The following is a 22,226-nucleotide window of genomic DNA, read 5'->3' as shown; positions in this document are numbered from 1 at the left end:
AGAGATTTTCAAGAGGGAAAAGTACATCACGAGAATGGCAGATAGCTTCAGTCTGTAATTGTTTACTGCTGAAAATATGGACTACTTCGCGGAGCAGTATGAAGTCGAGGTTCCCGCCTTCTGCGATTATTCGGCACCTCTACAGTCGTATTGTCACTCACGGACGCAAGCTCTTCATTCGAAATAAGGAAGGAAATAATCAAGAAGAGAGGAAGACAGTGGAACGGAGGAACTGAAGAATTTATACGAAATAAAAGGTAGAGAACTTGAGGTGTTTTCTAAGCTGATTGAGAGGGGATTTTGGATGCCCAAAATTACCGCTTGGAGCAGTTCTTCGCTCGAAATAAGAAAGAGAGAAGGAACAAAAAAGAGACGACATCGGCGTGGAGGTATACTGAAGAATGCTGACGAAGAATAAAGTAGATAACCTGAGGTGTTAGAAACTACTTCAAAGATTTTGGATTCACAGAATTACTTTTCGGAGAAGCAAGGAAGAATCGAAGGGATGATCAATATCGTCAGTAAGAGGGAATCTCATAAGTTTATAGAAGACGACTCCTTAAAGCAAAGAAGCTGTTTATGTGCCAGAAAAAGAACTCCAAGTAATGGTTATCGCGATGTTGAAATGATCTAAAACCTTCGAGATTTTCCTTGAAGACATTTTGGAATCCTTCAGTCCTCCGGCTCCTGGAAGGACGAGAGAAATGCCATTCGCGCATGCGCCGAGCTTCAAAGTGTCCAAGAACAATCTCCGAAGATGCTTCAAATCGTCTGGAAGCCTTCGGAGACAGAAAGTGTCAGTTTTGAAAAGTAGGGTAAGAGAAAGCAAAGAGTATTGGTGAGGGGAAGGGTCCGACCCAGAGGCCGCTTCCTTCCTCCAAGGAAGCAGCCTATGGGTCTGACCTTTCCCATGGAAAGGGCCCAAGCCCTTTAAGGATTGGCCCCAAAAGCCTACAAGGCTTGCCAGTCTTTTGAGGGTAGCCTTGAAGGGAAGGGTCCGACCCAGAGGCTGCTTCCTCGGAGGAAGGCAGGTATCCTGTCAGGCTGGGGAAGCAGGCCTGGAGAGGGCCCAAGAACTTCAAGGATGAGGCCCAAAGTCCTCCTAGGCTGGCCAGTCTCTTGAGGGCAGCCTTGAAGGGAAGGGTCTGACCCAGAGGCTGCTTCCTCGGAGGAAGGCAGGTATCCTGCCAGGCTGGGGAAGCAGGCCTGGAGAGGGCCCAAGAACTTCAAGGATGAGGCCCAAAGTCCTCCAAGGATGGCCAGTCTCTTGAGGGCAGCCTTGAAGGGAAGGGTCCGACCCAGAGGCTGCTTCCTCGGAAGAAGGCAGGTATCCTGCCAGGCTGGGGAAGCAGGCCTGGAGAGGGCCCAAGAACTTCAAGGATGAGGCCCAAAGTCCTCCAAGGATGGCCAGTCTCTTGAGGGCAGCCTTGAAGGGAAGGGTCTGACCCAGAGGCTGCTTCCTCGGAGGAAGGCAGGTATCCTGCCAGGCTGGGGAAGCAGGGCCTGGAGAGAGGGCCCAAGAACTTCAAGGATGAGACCCAAAGTCCTCCAAGGATGGCCAGTCTTTTGAGGGCAGCCTTGAAGGGAAGGGTCTGACCCAGAGGCTGCTTCCTCGGAGGAAGGCAGGTATCCTGCCAGGCTGGGGAAGCAGGCCTGGAGAGGGCCCAAGAACTTCAAGGATGAGGACCAAAGTCCTCCAAGGACTGGCCAGTCTCTTGAGGGCAGCCTTGAAGGGAAGGGTCTGACCCAGAGGCTGCTTCCTCGGAGGAAGGCAGGTATCCTGCCAGGCTGGGGAAGCGGGCCTGGAGAGGGCCCAAGAACTTCAAGGATGAGACCCAAAGTCCTCCAAGGATGGCCAGTCTCTTGAGGGCAGCCTTGAAGGGAAGGGTCCGACCCAGAGGCTGCTTCCTCGGAGGAAGGCAGGTATCCTGCCAGGCTGGGGAAGCAGGCCTGGAGAGGGCCCAAGAACTTCAAGGATGAGGCCCAAAGTCCTCCTAGGCTGGCAAGTGTCTTGAGGGCAGCCTTGAAGGGAAGGGTCTGACCCAGAGGCTGCTTCCTCGTAGGAAGGCAGGTATCCTGCCAGGCTGGGGAAGCAGGCCTGGAGAGGGCCCAAGAACTTCAAGGATGAGACCCAAAGTCCTCCAAGGCTGGCCAGTCTCTTGAGGGCAGCCTTGGGCAGCCTTGAAGGGATGGGTCCGACCCAGAGGCTGCTTCCTCGGAGGAAGGCAGGTATCCTGCCAGGCTGGGAAGCAGGCCTGGAGAGGGCCCAAGAACTTCAAGGATGAGGCCCAAAGTCCTCCAAGGATGGCCAGTCTCTTGAGGGCAGCCTTGAAGGGAAGGGTCCGACCCAGAGGCTGCTTCCTCGGAGGAAGGCAGGGTATCCTGTCAGGCTGGGGAAGCAGGCCTGGAGAGGGCCCAAGAACTTCAAGGATGAGGCCCAAAGTCCTCCAAGGCTGGCCAGTCTCTTGAGGGCAGCCTTGAAGGGAAGGGTCTGACCCAGAGGCTGCTTCCTCGGAGGAAGGCAGGTATCCTGCCAGGCTGGGGAAGCAGGCCTGGAGAGGGCCCAAGAACTTCAAGGATGAGGCCCAAAGTCCTCCAAGGATGGCCAGTCTCTTGAGGGCAGCCTTGAAGGGAAGGGTCCGACCCAGAGGCTGCTTCCTCGGAAGAAGGCAGGTATCCTGCCAGGCTGGGGAAGCAGGCCTGGAGAGGGCCCAAGAACTTCAAGGATGAGGCCCAAAGTCCTCCAAGGATGGCCAGTCTCTTGAGGGCAGCCTTGAAGGGAAGGGTCTGACCCAGAGGCTGCTTCCTCGGAGGAAGGCAGGTATCCTGCCAGGCTGGGGAAGCGGGCCTGGAGAGGGCCCAAGAACTTCAAGGATGAGACCCAAAGTCCTCCAAGGATGGCCAGTCTTTTGAGGGCAGCCTTGAAGGGAAGGGTCCGACCCAGAGGCTGCTTCCTCGGAGGAAGGCAGGTATCCTGCCAGGCTGGGGAAGCAGGCCTGGAGAGGGCCCAAGAACTTCAAGGATGAGGACCCAAAGTCCTCCAAGGACTGGCCAGTCTCTTAAGGGCAGCCTTGAAGGGAAGGGTCTGACTCCAGAGGCTGCCCTGGAGGAAGGCAGGTATCCAGCCAGGCTGGGGAAGCGGGCCTGGGGCCCAAGAACTTCAAGGATGAGACCCAAAGTCCTCCAAGGATGGCCAGTCTCTTGAGGGCAGCCTTGAAGGGAAGGGTCCGACCAGAGGCTGCTTCCTCGGAGGAAGGCAGGTATCCTGCCAGGCTGGGGAAGCAGGCCTGGAGAGGGTCCAAGAACTTCAAGGATGAGGCCCAAAGTCCTCCTAGGCTGGCCAGTCTCTTAAGGATAGCCTTGAAGGGAAGGGTCTGACCCAGAGGTTGCTTCCTCGGAGGAAGGCAGGTATCCTGCCAGGCTGGGGAAGCGGGCCTGGAGAGGGACCAAGAACTTCAAGGATGAGACCCAAAGTCCTCCAAGGCTGGCCAGTCTCTTGAGGGCAGCCTTGAAGGGATGGGTGGGCAGCCTTGAAGGGATGGGTCCGACCCAGAGGCTGCTTCCTCGGAGGAAGGCAGGTATCCTGCCAGGCTGGGGAAGCAGGCCTGGAGAGGGCCCAAGAACTTCAAGGATGAGGCCCAAAGTCCTCCAAGGATGGCCAGTCTCTTAAGGGCAGCCTTGAAGGGAAGGGTCTGACCCAGAGGCTGCTTCCTCGGAGGAAGGCAGGTCCTGCCAGGCTGGGGAAGCAGGCCTGGAGAGGGCCCAAGAACTTCAAGGATGAGACCCAAAGTCCTCCAAGGCTGGCCAGTCTCTTGAGGGCAGCCTTGAAGGGAAGGGTCCGACCCAGAGGCTGCTTCCTCGGAGGAAGGCAGGTATCCTGCCAGGCTGGGGAAGCAGGCCTGGAGAGGGCCCAAGAACTTCAAGGATGAGGCCCAAAGGCCTCCAAGACTGGCCAGTCTCTTAACCCTATCTGGTGCAAGTTGGGTCTGGCAGACCCACCCTACGGGATTTTTTTCATTTTTAGATAATTTTATTTAATAATCGTTTTTAGTTGATTCTATGATTACCAAAATATGGGAAATTATTAATTATTTTAATTTTCATTAGCCCTTTGATTACGGCCGAGATGAGACCTCACACTTACCACAATCCGGAGGGTTTTCAGACGGTAGTCACCCGTGCAGCATGCTACCAGACGCACGAAATCGTAAACAATCATTGTAATAGCGTTTGTATTTGTTGTTTTGCTGCAAATTAACCTGTTTTATTTATATGATAATATTGTGATAGTAGCGATCCGTGATATAGATATTATGCAATTAATGTAACAACACAAATAAATAAGCTGCCAGTAATAAAGGAATATTCCAAAATCGGCAATTATTCCAACGGTCACGCCAACCAAATTCGACAAAGTGGAAGGTACAGCGAGCTGAAAACAAAGCGGGTCATTTCTGTCAAAGCACACGTGCATCTCAATATCACCTACATACATACATACAGTATATGTACAAACACACACACATTACTGCATCTATATATATATATATATATATATATATATATATATATATATATATATATATATATATATATGAATCCATGACAACGGCAACAATGATTACACGACACAACAATACATTTTGGACACTAGCGAATATGGACATTTGGAAGGTGACAATCGTATTTCCATGGCTGAGACGTGGGTGGTACGAGATGCCGGAATCCTTTTGATGGAAATGACCGGTCGTTGTTTTCTGCTCTTGCTTACCTTCCACCTGTGTTGAGTTTGGTGGCCCTGAACGCTGGAATACTACCTTGGGAATAGGGCCTGGGAATATCCCCCTCGGATTCCAATTCAATGTTTGATTGACGATGGCGGTCAAAAGTCAGGGGAAAGTGGAAACAACCTCCTTGAATGGAAATCGTATTAGCCGCAAGTAAAAAGGAGGTTCCAGAATCCGCATTTGTCAATGAAACAAGGAATTGGAGACTGCCAGGGCTTGGGATAATCCCGGGGCCCATTTTCAAGCTAATATTCCAACGGTCACGCCCACCAAATTCGACAAAGGTGGAGGGTACAGCGGCTGAAAACAAAGCAGTTCATTTCTGTCAACAGGACACGTGCATCTGAAATGCCACCTACGCGCGTCGTCTGTCACACTTGCATGTGACATGTAAACACAATTGCCACCTCGCCACATTCACTAGGGATCAATATTATAAATCACATTGCTGATCAAAATGTGTAATTGTGTGGTGTGTGTATGTGTATGTATATATATACTATATATGTATGTATGTATATATATATATGTATATATATATATATATATATATATATATATATATATATATATATATATATATATATATAATTGACTATATATACATGTGTGAGTACTTATATATATATATATATATATATATATATATATATATATATATATATATATATATATATATATATATATATATATATATATATATGAAGGCAATGCCCTGAAGGAAAGAGAAACGAGTCTGCTAAGTAAAGGACAATACGTCGAAAAGCCTTGCAATACTCTGTTGCTTCTCTTTCCTTCGTGGAATTGTCTTTATTTATATATTCATCACGTTCCATATTCTCGTGATTCAGTTATATATATATATATATATATATATATATATATATATATATATATATATATATATATATATATATATATGTGTGTGTGTGTAATATATATACAATTAATTACATATATATGAGTGTATATATATATATATGTATATATGTTTGTGTGTGTGTGTATGTAAAATACAAACACATACTCACACCTATCCCTATAAAAATAAAAAATTGGATAAATTCCTGTTACAAAAAAATGATTAGCCACATATGAACTGTATATATATATATATATATATATATATATATATATATATATATATATATATATATATATATATATATATATATATATATATATATATATATATATATATATATATATATACTATATATATATATATATATATATATATATATATATATATATATATATATATATATATATATATATATATATATATATATATATATATATGTATAATATATATATATATATATATATATATATATATATATATATATATATATATATATATATATATATATATATATATATATATATATATATATATATATATATATATTTAATCACTAACATTTTGGAATTTGTTCAATTGTTTTTGAACCAATATTCGGGGAAGTTGTAGGTTTTTGTAGATCATTTTATTCTGTTATAATTTTCTACAGATATTTTTCTTTTCCTTCAATTATTCTAGTGGTACCTGTTTACTTACATCTTATTTTTGAGAAACATCTAATGAAAATGTCAGCAAATGCCGCATGAAAGTTGGGTATTGTTCTTAAGTCCTCATATACTTATATGAGTGATTAAATCAGTGCAACATTTTTTAGGTAATTTGTCCTTCCTTTACTAGGATACTGTTCTCCGGGAGATGTCTGCTTCTGCCAGAGATTTATATCTTTAGAGTGGTTCGAGGTGGAAGGTTTCTTTGGCAGCTATGCCTTGGACTATAGACGGATGGTCTCTTGTTTGTCACTTTTTCATAAGTTGTATTTTGACATATCTTTCACATTCTCAGTTGATCCCTGATCCCCTGTTGCTGCTGAGAGAGAGCAACCAGATTCGCTGAACAGCAGCATCAGTGTGCAGTAAATGTACCTCGCCTTCGAACTTTTCAGTTCCAGGGGACCTTTATTCCTCACGCCTTACGACTGTGGAACAGCCTCTTTACTGAGGATGTGTTGCAAACGGAACTTCAAAGTTCAAGTGAATGTAATGCATTACTACCCTTATGCAATACATCTTGTATTTAATACTTTGTTTACATTTTTATTTATTTATTGTTAGTACATCTGTTTTCTAATAACTGATCTCCTCTTTCTGTATTTCCTACTACCTTCTTTTATTTCACTCAGAATGAACACAATTTCAAACAGTTACCCCTGTGGGCTTGTTTCATATGGATAGTGTTCATCTTCTGAATAATAATAATAATAATAATAATAATAATAATAATAATAATAATAATAATAATAACAACAACATTGTCTATATTCATTAATCTCATGGTAACGGTTATTATATTGTTATTATTATTCTCATATATCATAAATCATCAATACCATGATTATCAGATTTACATTACATCCGACTCATTTTATATTTTATGATATCCAGTCTTCAAAGGACAGAAAAGGAACATTAAACGCAAAATAGTAATTCTCTCTCTCTCTCTCTCTCTCTCTCTCTCTCTTTCTCTCTCTCTCTCTCTCTCTCTCTCTCTCTCACTAAAGACTAAAGCCATAATTTGATGAAGAAATAAATTATAATATGGATGAATTTCAACATTTATTTTACAAAAATCTTTTTGCTGTAGATAAAAACAAAATCAGAAAATGTATAAACACATAAGACTCAATATGATTGGAAGAAGCTTTTATGACATAAGTTGAATGAAATCAAACAATGTGAATAACAAATGGTTATGAATCTGAATATTTAATAAGCTGAACATAATAATCTTGACAAAACTTTTACGACAGAATTCTAGTAATTCAGAAGTGTGTGGTACTCTCTGAAACAAGGAGCGACACATAGTCCTACATTGCAGTCTTTACACATGAAATATGTCTGCTGGCCTTTCTTGGGCCTACGGGATGTATGCGAGCACACACGACATCTTAGTCTAGGTCGCAGTTGTTTTTCTGTTGAGGGAACTGGATCAGGAAAGTGTCTTTCTGTTAGCCGCCTTGGCTGCGTTATTACGGTGCGGGTAATTATCTTGTTAGGTGCTGGAGGGTACCTTTCAATCAACTGCAGAACGACTGACTTAGAAAACTGTAAATATGACCCTTTCTTGCCAGTAACAAATCCATGCAAGTGATGACAGTTTACTAGTATCATATCAAACAGACGGAAAAATAGTTTTATGTACCATCTCGTGGTTTTACGGATACACTTCACAGAACTAATAAGCATGTCGTTCTTGTCCACAATCCGCATTTTCTTATTATAGTCAACAACGCATGCAGGTTTTTGCACAAATTCCCCTGGTCGACACCTTTTTCACAGTCTACCATTATATTTTCATGTACTGAAGATAACATATACACTGTCCTGTTATCCTGCCATTTTAAACCTAATATTCCATTGCAGTTTTGAGACGAAATCTCAGATTTGTTCACATCAGGAAATTTAGGCATAAATTTCCTATTTTTCCGGACTGTTCCACATGCTCCTGTTTCGTTGTCGCCCAAATACTTGAGCAGTTTTGGGCTGCAATACCAATTATCGAAATAGAGGATGTGATGTTTTCCGAGATGCGAGGCCATAAATGTTTTTACCACAGAACCAGATACCCCTAGATCCTCATCTACCAATATCTCTGTATCTTTTCCAGTATAGATTATAAAATCGACAATATAATCCGTTTTGGCATCACAAAGTTCAAATATTTTCACTCCAAATCGACTTCTTTTATCTGGAATGTACTGCTTGAAACTTAGCCTTCCCTTCCATAACATTAAACTTTCATCTATGCATAAATCCTGGAAAGGTTGAAATTTTTCTACGCACACTGTCGAGCACGGGTTTAATTTTTTTTAGTTTATTATCTGGGCTTGTTTCCTGTGAATTATCAACGAAATGTAGAACCCGTAGAATTTGAAGAAATCTGTCCCTTGCCATCAGCCTTCTCACTCCTTTTGTCTCGAATGTCTCAAGCGTAGTCCAGTAATCTACGATGCGATGTTTACTTATATGCGACATGATCATAATCACACAAAGGAACCGTATCATTTCCTCCACAGTAACCTGAGCAAATTTTCGCAAATACTTTGGCACTGCATCTCCTAGCGTATCAACAAGGAATCTCTGATAACGGTTTGTCTCTTCAGCAATCAGCCCCATAAATTCGTTGTCGAAAAATTCAAAAAAATAGTCTACTTCCTTGAATTTTCATTCACATTACATTTCGACGTAATGCCACTGCCACTGCTGTCAAATATGAAATCTCTGGGCTGGAAATTGCTGGCAGCCCACTCCCACTCATCACCTGGGTCACTTCGTGTCTCCGCCTTCTTTTGACACCTTGGCTTTCATTTGTAGGTGGCAGATTTTCGTCATTTTCACTGTCGGTTGATATTTCATCACTGTCTCTTGTACCAGGACCATAATTATCCATTTCATTTCCTTCTAAATCCGATTCATTTTCATATCCAGAAAATGAGTCGAGAAGGTCTATAAAATAGTTATCCTCGTCGAGAGCTCTTCTCTCGATCTGCCGGCGGTCAACTCGAGGATGTCGTACCCTTGACCCGTCCTCCTGTGACATCTTGATGAAGACTAATGAATTTTAGGAAACACGTGAATTTATATGAATTCACTGTATGGCAACTGACAGACTGTTACCATATCAAGAAAAAGAGGCCAGTATTTCAATCATCAGTCCTTCACATAAAAGGAAATTACCGGTGCTCGTATACGACACAACAGTGTTCCGGGCCAGTTTATTAAATGCGTCGTATACTTTACAACCGAAATCAAAGGGTTAAAGAAATGAAAAAAAAATCAAGGGATTTTAGGGTGAGGGAAAGGGCTGGCATACTGGCTACTTGCGATCCACGAACCTGTTCGACAGTTGTTGGCGCCAAACAATCGATGATAAAAAGCAATGTCTTGCAACTTCGCTATCATAAAAACAGTCTTATGTGGGTGAATCTTTGAATTTTTAGCTCCTGCCGATGAAAGAATTGGCAGGAGGTTGAAAAGTCTAATGTAATTAGATAAATTTCTGCTAACTGGTGGCAACCACAAAATGGTCCAAAACAGTCTATTCCTCAACCTGGTGGGTATTCTTATCACCAAGGATCAGAGTGAACTGTTTTGAGACTTGGCCTGAGTAATCACGTCCTCTTGTATACTTTTTGGTATCACTAAAGGCTTGGACTTATTCAGTAACATTGTTGAGTTTGTGCTGGAAGACTATCATTAACTATTTTTCCATGATAATTGGGTAGTACTGCAGCACTGCCTTGGAGCAATGAAATATCGAAGTGCCCAAGGATCTTTCTTCCAACTCGAACATCACCACACAAGGCTACCAAGAGCTCTCTACCCATGAGCTCCAGGGAAAGGAAGACTACTTTTCCAAGACTGGTGCCATGCTCAAAGGTATTAAAAAGATAAAGTGACAAAATGATCATTCGTGGAGACGACATGAATTAGGGTGGCATCAAACCCCACAAGATAGTACCAGCCGTTGGCCGTCATTTTTTTCTCATTTTTTGTGGGAAAGGAAGGTCGCATAGTACAGAAGATACACTGGCCTGTAATTAGCCAAATCCCCATATCTACTTTATCTTTGAGCCAAGATACTTGTGCACATTCTGACGCCTTGTTTTCCACTCCAGGATTGCCACTTCTATCAAGTTCTTGTCACTGATTCAAAGCAGAAACTCTGAGGGAGTCGTAGTTTGATATTCACAAATGTGCCTGTCAGCAGGAACATCAAATACAACCATTCAACGTGTATGATGGTGGCCCTATCCCTTCTATTAGCTTTCCAAAAGAGACACCAAACAACCTCCTTGGCATTTGGGCCAAGGGCATGATATACCAAAATATTAGTGAAATTTTCATGAGATCTTCCTTGGGGATGCTTTTCATAAATTTCTTCATAGAGTGGATTGAGGAGGAAGTCTTTCATAAGATGAACGGCCGCATCATATATTCTAAATATGCCAACAATGAATTTATGAAAAAACCAAACGATGAAGTCATACTGCAAGCTTTGAGGAGACATCTGGCTTATGATTTACCATTAAGAGACAACGACAGACACCTACCTTTCCCAGATATCTTCTTAAACTAAAACAATAACACGGGAAAACTGACCTCATTGTATTTGGAGGCTGTGAACTCAGTGCCGGTGAGTGGGCCCCACTTTGCCTAGAGAGCCACGCTAGTGCCTTAAATGTGTTGTTCCATTTTCCAATGCAGATTTTGAGATGCTACCAGCAGGGAACGCGGTAGAAATGCCCAGAAACTTGTGGGTGACCGCTTCTGCAACACCATGGTTGAGAGGGTTTTGAAAAGAATTATTAACAAATGGTATGGTAATCAAAAAGACTGAACAAATGACAACAGTACAGTGACCCCTTTGTATAAAAACCCGAGGTCCATGGTACTGAAGGATGTCGCAGGAATTATCAGGTAAATCTTTATCAACAACGTCCTCCCCACCGGCATATTTACCAATTTTATTATGGTTTGGGACCTTCCCTGAAGAAAACGGGATGCATATCTTAAAAACCAACCATAGAATCTTCTTAAAAATGATCTCGGTATGTTTACCACGCCCAAAATACAAATGTGTCCATATTTGTGGCATGTTTAGTACAAGCCCGTTGGGGATTACCGTAAAAACAAACAAAAGACTGAGCGACCGTCCATTCTCACTCATCTGGTCTAACCATAATACAGTTGGGGAATATGCGTCCTGCCAAGATCACAACAGTGGTAAAAACTGCTGTGTACCTCTAGTGGAAAAGCAGCAAGGGATCATCCTCACTAACATGTTAGCACTTGTTGGCTGAGCTTGACAGGATCAACCTGAATCTGGTTTACAGGCTCACCTACCAAAATTGCTTAATGAGGACTATGGGCCACAGGAAGCAAAGCATGTCAAGATTACGAGGACGAGGACATTGCCCTTACCACCTCCAAGACAGTTCTACTGCAGGGACCGTCATGAACAACATTATACCTAAGAATCTCTTGTCGCTGGGACAGAAATAGTAGGATACAAATCCAGCCCGAGACGCCTCTTCCCACTTGCAGCCCTCAGCATAAATTGGCAGTCATCCTCTAAACATTGCAATACCTTCAGGACACTCAGAGTTATCTGAGACTCACCAAACACCGACACCATTTTCAAAAGCATCAGACTGATAACTGCAGTCTTCGATGTTCTCATTCTGAGATCTGGCTCGAGCTGATCTGTACATATGCATAATTACTACAGTTCCTTGATTTTTTTTTCTAGTTTACTCTTAACACGTCCGAGCTAGTAGAACAACTTTAAATGAATGGACCATTGATTTTTCAGTTTCTTCAGATGAATGGAGTATTTGATTGAAAGATGAAAATACAAATAAGAAAATAATTGACTTCCAAGTTATCAATATATATATATATATATATATATATATATATATATATATATATATATATATATATATATATATATATATATAATTATTAGAAAGGTGTTATAATATATAAAACCATTCTACAAATATCATATGTGTTTCTGTGAAATTTTTTATGTTTTGCTTGCAGATTCGTCTTTTGTTATGATGATATGATTTTAAAATGTCTTTTCTTACAGATAAATTGTGTACCATGTAATCTTAAAATGTTTTGATATGTTTTTTCCATTTGTTTAATATGTTGTGCAGTATATTAAACTGAATACTGAGTGAACTCGAATTCGTAACATGCCGTGTAGAGAGAGGGAGATATTTTTGAACCATTATCGGATCACTACATCCTGTATTGACATAACTGTTTGGAGGAGGTCGTGTTTGAAAGGCAAAGGCCTCTTGTCTTATCTGACGAGTTAACAGCCAATCGGCAAATTGCCTGTTATATGTTTATCGTGTGTGCCTATTCTGAGGTTATCATCTTTGTCTGTGCTTATTATTTTCAATGATCTTGAGTAATAGAATGAGGAACAGATAGGTAGATGAAGTTGACATGCTGACAGCGAGCCAGAATTGGTCCAAAATCGCTTCTCTTTATTTGCTCAGGTGTTTGAGTGAGCGGATGATGTCAATCATTGATAAGAGCTCTGGCATATTTCCTTCTGAGCCTAAGAATTCCCTGTATGTATACCGTACATGTATACCTGTATGTATAATGTATGTACACTTTACGTATCATGTGTTCTGGGAGGGCTTGAAGATAAAAGAGGAGTGCTGAATGAGAAAGCGTTAGTTAGGAACAGGGGCTGCTGGCAATAGGTCCTGTCTCTCTCTCTCTCTCTCTCTCTCTCTCTCTCTCTCTCTCTCTCTCTCTCTCTCTCTCTCTCTCTCTCTCTCAAATTACCATTCATGTATAAGGTTGTTATACTGGCTGTTCTCCTGTTTGTAAAAGTTTTGTTAAACTCACCCAAGAAGTGTATACATTTTGTAAGAGTGATCTAAGGTATTTTTATTGTGCAAGCATTGCAGAAAGTGTATAGTGGTGTAACACTTGTAAGGTAATGTGATGTTTACTGGTTTTTATTATGTTAAGAGTAAAGTGATGTTCTAGGTAAAAGAGAATTATTATTTTGATAAGAGGTGGATAATATCTCTTATAGTGAGTTCTAATGTGCCTTGCTGCTAATTATATATCATTGTGTATGTCATTGTGACTTGGCAGTGTTGTCTTTGAGAGAGTCTTAGAAAGACGTGAGTCTAACCTTTTTTAAAAGTGAAGGTAATCTTTTAAAAGATTGATATAATCTTTAAACATATTTTTGTCTTAGTGAAATGGCTGTTGGTATTTTTCCATTTTTGCATATTTCATTCTTATATGTCTGTGTCATCATATTACTCTAATTTTATAATTAGTGTTTTACAAAGTTTTGTGGTGGTGATTACTTAGCATTTTGTTAGTGCATACTTATTATTGAGATTTCAGAGAATACTTATATGGATTCCAGTCAGTAATATTTTGGTGAACACTTGTGTTGAGTTTAGTTAATCAGGTATATGTTTAAAACTTGAGTGAGAGTTAATGGTTTGAATCTTACTTAACCAAATTGCTTTCTTAATAAATTAAAGTTTTGTGAATTAAACTTGATTAAGAAATACTTAAATCTTACACTGTTGTCAGATAACAGTAAATCTTTTTGAGATTGTGAACTCTGCATACAACTTTTGAACTTAGAAATAAATTTGTTTGTTTAACCCTTAAGGGATGGCATAATTTACCAATGTGCAGCACCCCAGACCAGGGAAACTTTGAGGTCGGCAAAATAAAAAAAAAATTACATCAATGGAAAGAGAGTGACACGTACATTCACACTGTATAAATAAAAAAAATTCTAAAAATTTTCCATACCTTCCACGAGAAGTTGAAAAGTACTATTTACAACCCCTTGTGGAGCCTCATTTACAAGACAATCGTAAAATTTTACCAACTTATATGTTTTTCTAATAAATAAATTTATTGTATTTTGTAAAATTGTTATTACTGCTCACACAATATCAAAACAGATAAGAAATAAAAGCAGTAACAAATTTTTGGCATATTTTTTGTAAAATATTCACATAAATTTACGAGAAGGAAGATTCAGTACCTTTTTTTTTTTACTTTTACATGCTTTTTCTGATATCGCTTTGCAATTTTCTTTGTAAAATTACATTTACAACCGACATACTATTGTAAAAGACAAAAACAAAAACAACGGCAACCCCTTCGTATATTTACAAGCAAATTTACAAAAAGACTCATGTGAGAGAGAGAGATGCAATACTTTCCCCCTTGAAGTCACAAGCATTACTGATGCTGGCCTAAATCTCACGTCTGTATAAAAGTTGCCGTTAGTGAATTTATAGCATATAGAACTATTGGCACCTTTGTTTCGAATCATTATTACCATAACAGTGGTGCATAATTCTGCTTCACACTGAAGCTCAATCTGTCCACCTCCCCAAACCTGTTTTACTTCATACTGAGGCTCAATCCATCCCTTAAGGGTTAAAGTTTTAAAAGCACAGTGTTTCATTTTGACCACCAGTAATTAGAGAAATTAATGAATATGTACAAGGTAAGTGATATATCTGTTTGTTCACCTGAAACTTATCTAGGTGAAATAGAACCAGGGAAACAATTATAGTGTTTGTTGCAATGATACCCATTTTCCACTAGTCTGTTTATAGCTTGTTGGTTGTTACATCACCCATAACTTGATAAAGATACATTGATTTCTCAAGGGATAAGCAAGTTTTATGGGATTACTGTACCTTTAGAGTGTTTAGTCTTAATATTTTTGTTATGAGGTTTCAAGTATCTGGTCGAAGTGAGGTAACTTTTGGTATTATTATTTGTGTAATAACCAGGTGCTTGATCACTTCGTGACAAATATATATATATATATATATATATATATATATATATATATATATATATATATATATATATATATATATATATATATATATATATATAATATATATATATATATAATATATATATATATATATATATATATATATATATATATATATATATATATATATATATATATATATATATATATATATATATATATATATATATATATATATATAATGTGTGTGTGAATATATATACACACCCACACGTATGTGTGTGTGCACGCATTTTCGTGTGTATGTTTGATGGTCTTATGTAAGTGAGCCAAGAACGACGAAACATTGAAAACTGACTCAAGTCGCTAATGGTCACTAGATGGATGCCAAACGCTATGCTACTGGGATGCTTGCATCACCACCAAAGAGAGAGGATCTGGTTTCTGTAAGTTTTTCGCCGAAACCAACAAAAAACTTCTTCGTTCACCCAAGGATTTATATACACTGTAAGAGGAGATTTTCTTTTGTTCAGAATGCGTATTCCCGGTGGTAACGGCAACTTACAGAATAAATAAGTTAGTTGTACACGGACTCTCGTTACATCAACTTTTTCATCTTTTAGTTTAAAATGGGAACGCTGGTGATAGGGTAACAATGCCCAAATCTAGTACAAGACTGATGGGAAAAGAAAAATATCGCTCACAAAAGTTTGTAAAGGATTCACTGAACCAGGGAAGAGAAAATTTCGGTTTGGCTGTATTGGACAAAAAGGTTGTTGCTTTTCGTTTATGACTCCACAACATAAGCAGAATACAATTTTAAGTCTATTATTTATTTCCCGGTCAGTATGAGACAAGATACCCTCCTGTCTCCATCATTATTATCGTGAACCGCACAAGTTTGAAAGCCTAATTGAGAGGGTTGATGAATTTGCCATCATTGATGAATGAAGAGTTGCAGTGATTGCCCCGGGTGTTTTCAGTTCTGGAGCGTGAATGTAAATCTGGAAGAGCAGTTCGCATATGTTGAACGTTTGCCGTGGAGTAAAATTGGGAGCTGTACAAATATCTAGAGTTATCGGAACCAGTCATTTGTCTGGATCAGTGACGGGTTCGCATCGTCACTGTAGCGTCTGTAGCCTTCGTTGCGGTGATGCCTGATAGATTTAAATCAGTCATTCAGTTAATCATTCCATAATCTAGATTGCAAAATTCTTTTCTAGGGATATTTTAAGTGTTTTATGACGAGTCTCTTGTTTTCATCTTCTCGTAGAGGAACACACAAAAACAGCATTCTAAAGATTATTACCATCGTTACTGTTATTGTATGACAGCGCGCATTGCTGGTATGTTTGAAACGCATTTCGATACAATTTCCGAAAACGTGGGCCTCACATGTTAATTTATTAATACCCTAATTGTTCACAGCTCTCTAATTACAGAAGGTTAAGACATTCACTTTTCCTTTTAGATTGTGGGAGCAATCTGGAAAACAAGTCCGGAGAGATAAGGTCTCCGTTTTACCCCGACACCTACGGCTCCAATGTCACCTGCCGATGGACTATCTCGCCTCCTGCAGGCCACTTCGTCCACATTCTCATCGCTCGTCTCAGGTTGGATGCAGGCGACGCCCTGCAGGTAAGTAGCTCGTTTACCATGTGCCTGTCTTCATCGATGACCATCAGTTCTCATAACCTCAATGACGGATGAACGCCATCATCTCCAATCCATCTTTTATCTCTTCAGACGCGTCACATTCAGTTCGGCGAAAGAGCTTTTCACTTCATACGCACTGAATGACATTCAGTTTTAAACATTTGCTTGATGAAGAGAGCTTTAAAATTCTCATTTTTATATCTTGGGTGCATAAGTTGCCTTACATTTGGCGTGGAGAAGTTACATCATTGAAATATGTGTATTTCGTATTTTTTGTGTAGCTACTGACTCTTTGAATTGACCTCTCCCCACCGTGTTTAAGATAATGCTGCTTTGCTTGAATAATCAGCGGCTGGCGGTAATTCTTTTATAGTTGTCTATTTCTCCTAACGAGAAAGGACGACAAACAGTCAAGTGCAAATCAAAATTACGAAAAAAGAAATACAGACGTAAAATGTAAACTAAAACAAGCAGATAGAAAGTAAACTGGGTGTTGACCTAATCAAGAAACCACATGATTGCCATTGTATACCGGACAAGTTGTTATTCAGTTCCGGTTTCACTTCTGTATTAACAGCTACTCTAAAATTAGGAGGTCCGGTTTGTTTGAGCAAAAAGACCGTATTTTAAAATCCAGGCAAGTGAACGGATGGTCTTTTGCTATAGTGGCTTGTGAGCTTTTAGTTTTTGTATGATTTTGTTTGTTTTACCCGTTCTGTAAAGTTTTAGTAGCGTTTTGTAAACTTTTAGTAGGAAAATTAATTTTATTGTTTTCAAAGATTTTAAAGTTTTGTCAGTAATTTCCGCCTGATGATGAAGTTATATACCTCAAAAGACTGCAAAATACAATGTATGTTCTGCTTGGCCTTGGCAATGTTATCTTTATCAAGCCATTTATACACATACATTGTCGGAAACGTATTGTATATTACATGTTCTTTTGTGGATTTCTATAAGGTAAAAGTAATCTTTTATATCACAAGTGAAGATAATGACGCATTACTGTTTTGAAAACGAAGGTAAAACTTCCTTCGAAAGTATGTTGCTTTATGATGTGTAAGTAGAACCTTTTTGTGTTACAAGTTGTTTGAGGCAACTCGAGTTGATGTTTGTTCGTATGTGTGTGTGTGTGTGTGTGCGATTGCCAAGTGCGAATGCCATTGAACAACTAGCAACAAGACTTTATAGTTGCCCCTTATAAGTATCCTTATATAATAAACCAAGAAAAACCCCAAATACATTTCATTCATCCGTAGAGGAGTCTTTTGCACATATAGTCAATTAGGGGGAAAAGACAAAATTGCAGAAAAAACGGCTACTCATTAAATTTTTCATTGACAAAAAATAACTGATGATGGAATATGTGTGCCTGGTATATAAAAATATAAACAAAGTAAGATCTGATTTCGGTTATAGATAAAATTTGCATGGTTTTGTGTCTGTAGGTTAAATATAGTGTTTGCCATCTCACACCATATTAATTTCTAGAATCGTTGCAGTGCTTTCAAAAAGTCATTAGCAAAAAGGGGAACAAAAACAAACTCCTTAAAATACTCACACCCAATGAAGATGACTTTTAAAGTTCATTGCAATGGCTAATGGCTTCAAGAATATTTCATGTGGACGAGAAAGAAACATTTACTTTTCACCATATTAATGCACCTCAATATTTATTACAATGGCTTGAACGATATTCCGTACAAGCAGCGGATGCTTACTAGTGGGAAAGTTTGAATAAGCCATTTTCCATATCTACCTTATATTAGCAGGTCCGAAAATTACGATCTCGGAGGAAACAGGCTCTTCCCGGGTGAGTTTTTTCTGGGTCAGATGAAATGCTTTTTTCCTCCTGTAAGGTCCACTTCGACTCATTAGACGCCTTCATTTTCATCGTTTCCAAAAGTCCTTGTAATGTTAAGCAAGTAATAAGACTTGGTCGGAGTAGAATAAAAGTCTCCTGTAGCTCTGTCGTCCAGCACTGGCAAGAAGAAAGCATCTTCAGTATCGTTTTCATCAGTGTGAGTTTTTTCAACCAGAGATTCGTATTCGTCAGTAGCATCTGTATCGATTGTGTGATCATGTTCCATCATTATTTGTGGTTCTCCATCTTCTAGAGTCGGAATCTGAGGAAACTTTGCATTTTCTCTTAGACTTATATTTTTTTCTTTCTAACTACTTGCCGATTTCTCCCCTGTTATGAACTTCGCCTTAATGTTTATGCGACAGCGTATGAGTGTTGATGAATTCAGTGGCTTCTATTTTGTCTGCATAACAGTTCCTGGTGTTGTTTCCACACGGGCTGGTTGTAAAAGCACATAACATTTCTTTACAGGCTATTCGTCGGATTTCCTTGACAAGAACATCATTTGGCAAGGAATGTAAAATGCTGCTTAGTTCTAAGTAGGAATATCGTGAGAGGACAGTTATGTGCTTTTTTTTTTTTTTTTTTGCAGAATTTTTTGTTCTGGTATGTGTTGATGCTTCTGACTGACATGTTAATGATATTGCACCAGGAGTAGTTGATGGGGTAGCCGATTGAGAAACAGGACTACTATTGATCTTGCACAGACATATATGTATCGGTGTCTGTGCCAGGTGGGGCTTCAGGTGAGGCCACCAGATGCTTGTTCAAGGGGCCAAAAGAGGTTCTCTATCGTCATCTCTTGGTTTTTTTCATTTCTATCCATTTTTTCTTTATAAATTTAACCTTCTTTTGTATATTTATCACTGATAAATGATAAATTCGTGAACTGTACGTTCAAAGCACGTCTTTACAATATACGAAGAGAGCTCTTTCTCCCATACTGAAGATACATGGTATCACAGGCAAAAAAGTGATGAAATCACAAAGGGGATAGTAAAGCCCAGCCACAAGAGACAGATATGGAGGTCAGGTGATAGGAAGGAAGGGGTAGGGAGTAAGGCTTTACTCCTCAACCTGATAAATTATGATGAAAGCGAAAAGTAGAAGAGGAGTCTTTTCTCAATCAGCTTAGAAAGCGGGTGCCATTATGATACGCACAACGCTAACCATACCTGAAGAGATAGACACTGGCACTTCTTCAAGTAATACAATTTGAAGAAACAGAGCAAATGTATCGACTCAGAAGCGCGCGATTATATAAATGCAATGCTTCTTTGTTGGTAACATTTTTTGTTTTGTTTTTTCTTTTTTCTTCTTTGTTGTCGAGAATAATTCGGCGAAATCATCCCAATTGTTGCTGTTGCTGTTGCAGAGACTAGAGTAATGTTCAACAAAAACCTGGGCCGGGTCAGTGGAATCAGGCGCTCTTGCTTACTTTTCACATCATCAGCGGTGGTTCGTCCAAACCGAACCTATTCAATATGGGTATTATAATGATACTCGCTTTCTATACTGGTTGAGAAAAGACTCCTACCTCTACTTTTCGCTTTCATCATAATTTATCAGGTTGCAGAGCAATGCCCTGCGCCCTACCCCTTGCATTGTATCCCCTGACCTCCATATCTGTCTCTTGTGGCTGGGCTTTACTAACCCCTTCTGTGATTTCATCAATTTTTTTCCTATGATTTGAGTCCTTTTTTGCAATGGCAACGCCTTAGATCGAGAAAAATGCGGTAACAAAGGAATGGGGTTGTTTAGGTTTTAGATATAGTTTTCTTAGACCTATGTGGCATCTCTTTGATGATGGTCAGCTCAGCTCGTGTGCTGCATAATTATACAATGTATATGTATATATATATATATATATATATATATATATATATATATATATATATATATATATATATATATATATGTATGTGTGTGTGTGTGTGTGTGTGTGTGTGTGTGTGTGTGAGAATGCAAGTGAAAATATTCTAACTATTGAGTCTCTTTATTTAGGGTAGGCCAGCGATCGCAAAAACCAAAACCACATACTGTAGGTAAATTCAACGTGTATGATAATTTTTAATTAAGACTAGACCACCCATGACTCTTGGGTCACTTTTTTATTTACTACATTTTTAACTAAAGGTCCATACCCATACCCATAACCAAACCCATACCCATACCCATATCCATACCCATACCTATACCCATATCCATACCATACCTATACCCATGCCCATACCCATATATGTACCATACCCATATCTGTGCCATACCCATACCCATTTATGTACCATACCCATACCCATATCTGTGCCATACCCATACCCATATCGATACCATATCCATACCTATACCCATACCTATATCCATACCATACCCATATCCATACCATATTGATACCCATACCCATATCTGTACCATAGCCATACCTATACCCCTACCCATACCCATATCCATAACAATACCCTTAACAATATCTGTACCCATTCCATAGCCATACCCATACCCATATCCATACCCATACCCATACCCATACCCCTACCCATACCCCTACCCATACCCATACCCATAACAATACCCTTAACAATATCTGTACCATAGCCATACCCATACCATACCCATACCCATACCCATACCCATACCCATATCCATATCCATACCCATACCCATATCTGTACCATACCCATACCCACAGCTTAAGTAACCGTACTAATAAGTCGGCAAAAGTCTATGGGTAGCACCAGCCCCGTTACCTTCCGATGTCCAAACAAACAAACAAACTTTTCAGAGTATTACTATTGTACTAGACAACCCGTGACCCATATATATATGTATATATATATATATATATATATATATATATATATATATATATATATATATATATATATATATATATATATATATATATATATATAGAGAGATAGGTCTCAGGGGAATTCCTTTATGTATTTTGGGCAGTCCGTAAATAATTCCGTACGATGATCCTGTCACAAAAAGGTCTTTATGTGTTATCGTCTATTGCCTTGCTTTGCTTTAGTGTCCTAAGAAATCTGTTAATTTTGTCTTCTGGTTTAGTTATATTGTAAAGGTCAGGATCACCGACTTTCGTGAGTTCAGACGGGTCATTCAAAATAACATTCATTTTCTGCTCATAGCTGAGTCTGTCGGAGATTACTGTTCCTTTGCCTTTGTCCGGGGTGTGATTACTAGATTTTCGTCTTTAGCTAGGTTTCTCAGAATGTCGTAGTCGTTTTTTATGAAGAATGGCCCCCACCTAGTTTTAAGATTATTGAAGGAGCTATGAGCTAAGGCTGAAAATTGAGATCTTAAAAATTCGACGTTTTCACAGAAGGGAAGTTTGATTATTCTCTGAAAGAGCATCTCAAGGGGGCAAAAAGAACTATTGGTAGTTTGGTCGGTAATTGGGTAGGCAAGAGTCCAGTCCTGATGATAACAGGAAATCTCTTTTTGATAGTATACGTTTGGAAAAATTAAATACCGATTGGGTTTTGTTATTAAAAGAGGGGACAGTGAT

The 22,226-nt window shown here is 39.5% G+C and overlaps 1 protein-coding gene across 1 annotated transcript in view; it reads left to right on the top strand.

Annotated features, from left to right (window-relative positions):
* Positions 1 to 22,226, top strand: part of LOC136829608 (uncharacterized) — a 576,969-nt gene that overhangs the window by 244,122 nt on the left and 310,621 nt on the right. The window contains 1 exon segment of the mRNA XM_067088454.1: positions 16,649 to 16,815. Coding sequence (XP_066944555.1) covers positions 16,649 to 16,815 — 167 coding nt within the window.

This window comes from Macrobrachium rosenbergii, chromosome 44, assembly GCF_040412425.1.
Source record: "Macrobrachium rosenbergii isolate ZJJX-2024 chromosome 44, ASM4041242v1, whole genome shotgun sequence".
Taxonomy (NCBI): Eukaryota; Metazoa; Arthropoda; class Malacostraca; order Decapoda; family Palaemonidae; genus Macrobrachium; species Macrobrachium rosenbergii.
This window is presented reverse-complemented; position numbering and strand designations above follow the sequence as displayed.